We start from the raw sequence: 8,128 nt of genomic DNA on the forward strand, positions 1-8,128 counted from the left end.
GGGGTGTGCTGTTGAACAGCTAATCACAGGAAGCTAATCTTTTTCAAAACTGAGAAGATGTTCTGTCAACCAGTTCTTGTGTGTTTCTAGTTGTTCAAAGAGCCCAGTTCAGCTCATCAGCCTCCCCCAGGTACTTTATGTTCAGATCTTACTCTTGACAGCCACTTGAGCATTATCTGTGGGCATGTTTCTTCATTTGCTTTCTGACAAGATAGATTTCTATTTTAAGAAAATATATTCTGAAAGACAACTCAGATAATGGAACTATTTCTGGAGAGAAATTGAACTTCATGTAGACATTTGTTGAGTGGCAGGACATGTAGAAGAAAGGGTTTCAGGTCAGAGCAAAAGCAAGGAAGATCATGGGAAGGGGAATGTTTTGGGTGGAATACGGGTAGCTTTAAGATGTCAGGGCTATGAGGAATCCATTTTTTGTACCTTTCCTTAAGGAACTATTTTGGATTGTCTCATATGCAGATCTTTGTCTCACAGCCTGAAAGGTTAGACTTTAAAGTGTGTTGTGGTATTTCTTTAAGAAATGAAAGCTCGCATTCTAAACCTCACATTTCCACTCATTTTCTTGATTTTCAAAGGTATGAGTTTTAGTGGACTTTACATTCTAGAATGCATGGCTTTTTACTACCAGAGATTCCAGTTAGGTTTTTGGTTTGTTACGTTCTTAATATTATTTCTGATTTTGGTAATTTCCCTGCCTCTGGCTATTCTGGCTATGCCCTCACCCACTCTAAGAAACAGCCATGCATTAAGTTCTCTTTAACCTTCCTCACATCACCCACTTATTTTGTCAAGCTCTTGCTTTAAACTTTTGCTCTCTCCAGCACTCCTCACCTTTTCTTGATGCTTCTTCACTTTTTCTAGTCCTTTAATAACATCACTGAAAAGCTCTTCAACGACATTTTATTCCTTACTTTTCCTCCTCAGTAACTAATATTTCTTCTATTCTCAGAAGAGATCCTTTATTTCTGTATGTGGGGAAATTGTTTTTCTGATTTATCATCTATGTCAAGTAACATTAAAATATTCAGTTGTTTCAGGTGTCACTGCAGACCCACTGAACTGAAACCAGTGGCATGTACAGGGCAATTAGAACTCAGATTTGAGCTTAGTGAAGTGATTTCTGGGTTAATGAGAATTTCAGGAGTTATAATAAGGGCATGCTGACACATGCCAAAGTCAATAATATGCGGAGCATGGACATAACTTGAAATGCTATACTGAATGTCATTCTGCTGTTCTAATTTAAGTCAAGAAATTTTCCTTTTTATTTAAGTTTCTTGTCCATGAGTTGCAAAATTGGATATTTGAAAAAAAAAAAAAAAAGAAGTAGATATTTACTCGTTTAGGCCATCACCTGTTGAATAAAATAGTCTCTTAGTTAAGACTTGTGTTGTGAAGTTACTAGAGAGAAAAATTGTGCCCTTAAAGTTTAGGTTCCCACAAAAATCAGAGAGCTTCACATGACATACGAGAATTTTGCTTCTTGATAAAGGATAGCTGATAATCAGTGAACAGTATTAAGGATTCATGAGGCCTGCACATTTACCCTTACATTTCACTAAATCCATTTTTTTTCATCCTGAAAATATAAGCATTTAGTTAAAAACGTCAGAATACAAGAAACTTCAGGGAAAAAAAACAGCTATTCTAGCAATAATTCATATGCAGCTTGCAGATGTGAAATGTAATGTATCAAAATGTACATGTAAATGTATCAAAAAGATTTTTAGTCACTTTTATACATATGTTAACAAGTGCATGTATAATCTTGTAAATAGTATAAATAATGAGACTGAAATGAGTCAATAATAATTTTATTTTCATAACATTCCCACAGTGATGTCAAATGCATCTAATCAAGAATCCTGTATTTGAATAGTTCCAGTATCCTAAAAAAGGGCTTCCAGGTTTTTTGTCATCATGATCTTGAAAGTCCCTGGTTATTTTTTATGGATACTACTGGCGTTTCCAGACAGAATTCCAGGAAATGGACTGAATGGAAACCCTGATTTTATCTAGCACCATCAGTGTTGAGTGGACTCTTAAGGATTCTTGGTCTTACTGGAGAATTCTTGAAATCAGTTTCCTTGAGCATTAGGGCAGCCAGATGTTCTTTTCATAATAACAGAAATGGAGAGACTATATATTTAAAGTTGTTTGAGATTTATGGAAAACAACATTTTAAAAAAATAAAATTCTTTGTGCTTATTTAGGATAAAACAGTTTCACTTTTGGAAGAGGAAGGCCCTGCCTTCTGTGGGGTTTCAGGTTTCAGAGTACTTGTTTACAAGGAAGAAGTAGGAAGAGGGATAGAGAGAGGCTTGGCACATCCATTCACCTTCCCTTTTCCTCTTTTTGTATCTTACCTCTCTGCAGCACCTGTCTGCCACAACATTTTACCTACAGACAGCAAGATAATGTCACAGTTATTTTAATATATAGATATCTACAAAAATTTACCAATTCAATGTGTAGATTTTCCATTGGGTTTATATTTGCAAAACTTTTTTTTTTTTTTATAACAGGTTTCCAATGGTAACTGAAAAAAGACACAACATATGTTGGCAAGACTGTCATACATAAAAGTTAAATACTTGGAAGTATTGAAGTATTTCTTGACTCCCAGGTGCAAAGATGCCAGTAAAGGGGAAATGAGTACCTGGTTTACATGTGCAATGTCTAATTGACAGCATATTTTTTAATCCCCTGTTTTGAATACAAATTCCAAATTAATAGAGGTTCATGTCAGTTGTTTTACTAAGCAGCATGGGTTGGATCTACTGCTTAGACATAAACAAATACATTATTCACATTTTCACAGGGGAATCTTCTGTTTCCTTCTATTTTAAGAAATACCTTCTGCTAACCAAGAAAGCAAAATTAACATAGATAAATCATATCCCATGTGAGTATGAGAAACATGCAAGGGATAAATCTAAAATATTTCTTAAAATCCAAAGTGAAACTTTTTAGTTCATTTTAAAAATTATTTTTCTCTAATACAATCTAGGTCAGCTCGTAAACAGAAAATACCAAATGAAAAATAAATGTTTCTGCATTTCTGATGAGAAATATTTTAATACCTTCAAAGGAACATATTTAAGATACTTGAAAAGTTTCCTTTTTTAGCAATAATACTTTAATGAATTCAACTCAAATTCATATAGCTTTGATGCTCTGAAATTTATATTTTTTCACAAATTAACCATTGATAATTAAAAATAAAAAAGCCCTTCTCCACTCTGGATAGATCATCTGCATCACATATAGCAAATTGACAGAGTATATTATTTAAAAACCTCTTTTTAAAAGCCTCATTGTCTTTCCTCCACTGTTGTTGTTTCTGTTGAATAACAGCAGTAGTTACCTTCTCCATCATAGCTGGTTGTTGTCTGGGAAATAAAATTTAAATTATATGAATAGGATTCACTCATAGATGTAAATGCCACTGTGACAGGCCATCAATAAATTTGAAAGGAAAGTGAATTATTGATATGCTGTTGTAATAATGCACTTTTCCTTGGAGGGATCAGTATTACAATGTGGAGTGTTACAATAAGCTTATAGTAGAGATTAAAGCTTTCAAAATATGACAAAGAAAAAATATTATAAAGCATCTGCATTTCAAACGTAATTTATCTCGAAACATTGAGGAAATAATCTCTGTGTATAGACTTTTGCATTTCCAGTAGCATACTACAGATCACACAGCTAAGTCACTTTTCAGATGTAGATCATCTGAAGAATAACAAGAAAAGGAAATTAGTAACTGTAAAACAGAGGCAGGTATCTGGTTTTACTAATGGATGATGGTGCTTTAAAAACTGCTCTGCTGATCATCAGCCGTTTATTGACATTTCTACAACATTATTTGACTTCAGGAGACTGATTAAAAAAATCTATTGTCTGAAAAAGAAATTTATTTTCCACAGTGTGTATAAGGCTCACATTGACAACTTCTTCTCAAATTCAGAGATTAATTGCCCAAATGTCTGAATTTCAGACGAACTGGAAGTCATTTATGTTAATGTAGTTAATGAGAAATAGTGATGAAATAAAACAAAACAGCTCTGAGCTATACACAGTCACCTGTTTTGGGAAAAAAAAAAGTTTATTTTGTTTATTTATAACAAAATCATAGTTTCTTGAAAGATTTTTATTGTCTACCTGCTGAAGAATTTCAGCCAGGTCTGGGAGTGGTTTTGATGTTATGAAACCAGAAATATTTGTGACTTAGCTAGTAGCCACCAATTCAATGTAATAAGTGTAGTTAGGAGCACTTTGGTCTTCATGATTATGAGATGGCAGCTGAAACCACTGAGAAATGTTAATATTCCGGGAAAGTAGGTTATAAATTGCAAAAATATTTAGCTGAAAAATATGGCATGGAAGTGTCCAATCATTTAACATTTGTACAAGTCTGTTTCCTTTTAAATTCAAGGTAAAAACTCATTAAGGCAAAAGAGTAGTTTTGAAAACCTGATTTCTAGACCTTATAGTTTATATGGTGTCTAAAAGTTTTTGGAAGCTCTTTTTCTGCTGTATTAGCCATCAAAAGTTCACAAACCACCACCTGGAAAACACTGATGTACATGATTAAATAATTCATGATATTTAGATTCTTCCCTGGTACAAAGAATGCAGAACCTTCTGTTAACTTTACCCTCCATTGTCAAAAAAAAAAAAAGAAAAAAAAAAGAAGAAATAAAATGGCTTACAACTAACAGAAATATAGATTTCTCTATGGCTCCTATGTAACCCGTGTATGCTTTTTTTATATAGGTAGCTACAAATAGTGTTTTCCCCTATGTGGACACCTGTTTTTAATAGTTTCATTTCGTGTTGCCAAATAATTCCTTTTGCTTTTTCTTTTTTTTTTCTTTTTTTTTTTTTCCCTGTTGAGTGTCAGTGACATGTAACAAACAAATGTTTCACAGGCACCATCTCATTGACTTACTTTGCATGCAAATGTGACATTTTAGTTTCAAAATGATAATCTATTCGGTACACTTAAAAAATTCAATAGTTGAAATACACTGAAATTCTCTTGTTCCGTTGTTTGATAGATCTTTCATTTGGCTTTTCTGTAGCAAATTCTTTGTCAAACTATTCTTTCCCTTATACGTCTAGTACCTCATTATATTTTTGGATGGATGTGATCCAACACTCAAACTACAATTTGTTGCAGAGAGAAATACAATGTTTTCTTCAAGGTAGACATTTCTATCTTTAATATATTTCATCTTACCAAAAGACTTTGTTCAGGTAAAGTGTAACTGTGTTCTGTCATTATATTATTGGGATATAAAAAGATTAAAAGATTTGTCTCAGTCTTAACGGGGTTATACAGTAAGTCTACAGCTGAACATAGCCAGAATCCAAATTTTTATTTCCTAGTTCAATACAGTTTTCATCCGATCATCTTTCTGATTCAGCCTGTGAGCATGAGAGCTACGAAATCCTTGCATTAGTACTTCCCTTTCCAGAGAAACCTGGACAATACTGAGAGATAACATAGCTAAGAAAGTATTGTAGTTCTGTGTTAAGGTTCATGGAGGATCTTGAGTATAGAGAAGTGGAAAGACTGACAGGAGTAGAACAATAGTGGCATGGAGGAACAGTACCAAGACCCAGGAATATGTGTCTTAATCCTGTTATAACAGGGTTAAAGAGCATGATGAGTAGTTTGCAGAACAGAATAATAGCATGCAAAAGACCGCAATGATGGAAAGATAGAGATTTTCTTTTCTTCTCCTCATACTCACTGCTGCTACACTGACCTTCAATATGAATGAGCCTATGAAGGCTAGGTCATTCTAGTCAGTTTTGCATCATTATTTAAAATTTTTTGTTTATTTTATTTATTTTTATTTAGATTAAAATTTGTCATCAGTCACTAAGCAGACTATAGTTATTAACCTGTCATTACAGAAGCACTCAGGGAGACATGGAATCTTACGTACCTGTATTTCAGTAGTAGTACAGTCAAGTAAATTAGGTACTAATGCCAGAAAGCATCACTAAGCAGACAAGCTTATATCAGTATTTGCTTAAAAGCTGTCTTAAATAAAAATAGATTTAAACACATGATTATTTTTTTTCTTTTTGTGGGGAATCACACGTATAACATTTTTGCTTCTTTATATGTTTCAAAATACATTTGTATCTATACGCATTGTAGGGTTAGGGGCTGGGTGAGTTTTGGTGGTTTGATTCAGTGGATTTTTTCTCAGTGGTTGTTTTTGTCTTTCAGACTTGAATCTCCTACTAGATCTTTGGTGATGGAAGCACCCAGGGGGGTACAAGTCAATGCAGCTGCAGGAGAATTAAAGGCTACCTGTAGGAAAGAACTGCACTTACAGTCCACAGAAGGGGAGGTAAGTTCACCTGGTAAAGGAATGTTCTACAATGCCCAGCGTAATGCAAACAATGTGAGGATAGTTTATTCAGTAGCAAGGTAAACATCACAAGAAGTGTTCTGCATTTGCCTGTGTTAAAGAAATTTTGGTTTAGATTGCTCAAATTTTAATACTTATTTGCTTTTGGCAAATATTTGGATGACTAAGTCTCATTCACACTGAAAAAAATGTTAGTTAAATTAATATAGATAAGAATTATTCTTAATCTAAGAATCAAAGAAAAAGCTACCCTGTCCTTCAGCATATCTGTGGACAGAGACAACTAAGTGATAGTTGTAAAAAATTACTTTGGATTAATCTGACAAACTAAAAGAGAGAAGTTTGGATTAATTTGGATTAATGCTTCATTAAACCATGATGGAGAGATTTAACAAATTCGCTTTACATGGGGTTTATTTCCTTGAACTGTCTCTGTAAGAGAGACAGAGTACTTCAGTGGTATGTTCACTGTACTGTTCCATTAGTGTCTTGTTTCAGTGAACAGCTTGACATAAAAAGATTTTGGTATAGATTCTTCATGTGTGAACCTGTGTGAACTCATGAAAACAATTTTAAATTGGGTCACTGGTTTAGTTGGCAATCCATGTATTGCAGAAACCCATGAAAGATTACTGGTATGAGAGTCCTTTCATCTTCAATCCTTAAAATGATATAACATAGGAAAAAAAAATAAAACCAAAAAAACCCCAAAACTTGTGCAAGGATATCAATTGGTCTTGGATTCCTTGCAGGCATTTTTGAGACATGGATAGAATTTCAAATTGTTCTCAGTGGGACTTGCCCGGTTACAGCATTTTTTGAAAACCTGTTGTTTAATGTAAATATCTAATTGGGAATGGAGGTAATAAAATTATTTTTTTTGCATTTTGTGCTTGTATTTTGTATTCTCTACCAAATGTTCCCAGATACTTTACAAACTATCCAAATAAGCAACAACAAAAAAAACCAACACTCACATCTGTGACAGATAATCCCCTGCCATGCACACTTTTTGCATTACAATGCAGACAGGAACACTTTTGGCCAATATACTGTATCAAAGGACTAATTTGATAACATTTTTCTATTGATCTAAGTATCTGTCCTGGATAATTAAAGCACAATATTTTCGTAATTCAGAGACTCAAATATTTATATACCACATGCCTTTTCTTATTTCTGAGTTTCTCCAAAAGCCAGTTCTTCCCACAATCTCTCATCTTTACTTACCGCCTTTCTAAAGATGAAGTCTTTGTTACTGACATTGCTGAGATAGCAGTAAGGACAAAATAATCCTCTTTTAATAGTAAATATCATCCTCCCTCACCCCTGTCCTTTCTGTGGGTATTTTTGTTGCAGGGGCTACAGCTTCCTGTAACTTTTCCTGCTTCCCCCCCATAAATCCCTACCTGGCCTAATCTACATTTATTAACATAATTTTTTCACCTACAATGTATTTCTTTCTTCATTCTTTCCCTTCATGGTATTGCTAGAGGGAAAAAGCAATACTCAAATTAAAGTGAAAATGGAAAAAAAAAAAAATCCCAGAAAGACTTATCTTTCCTCAATCCCTGAAGTTGTATCAGTTGTATCTGTAATGTCTTGGTTTAGTATTGTGCATCTCTGTGGTACTTTGTACAAATATTTAATCTGTGGATTAATCAGGCATTTTTGCCTATATCAACACTGTGAGTTTATTGCATGACTTCTAA

At 33.8% G+C, this 8,128-nt stretch overlaps 1 protein-coding gene across 1 annotated transcript in view; it reads left to right on the forward strand.

Annotated features, from left to right (window-relative positions):
* The window catches only part of LOC104471229 (zeta-sarcoglycan), a gene marked incomplete at both ends in the record, with an annotated part of 63,677 nt that extends 57,282 nt beyond the window's left edge, over positions 1-6,395 (forward strand). The window contains one exon of the mRNA XM_010086493.1: positions 6,272-6,395. Within this exon, the coding sequence (XP_010084795.1) occupies positions 6,272-6,395 (124 nt within the window). The remainder of the gene's footprint in view (positions 1-6,271) is intronic.
* Between the last annotated feature and the right edge of the window lie 1,733 nt (positions 6,396-8,128).

The sequence above is a fragment of the Pterocles gutturalis genome, unplaced genomic scaffold (genome assembly GCF_000699245.1).
Source record: "Pterocles gutturalis isolate BGI_N339 unplaced genomic scaffold, ASM69924v1 scaffold7816, whole genome shotgun sequence".
Classification (NCBI taxonomy): domain Eukaryota; kingdom Metazoa; phylum Chordata; class Aves; order Pterocliformes; family Pteroclidae; genus Pterocles; species Pterocles gutturalis.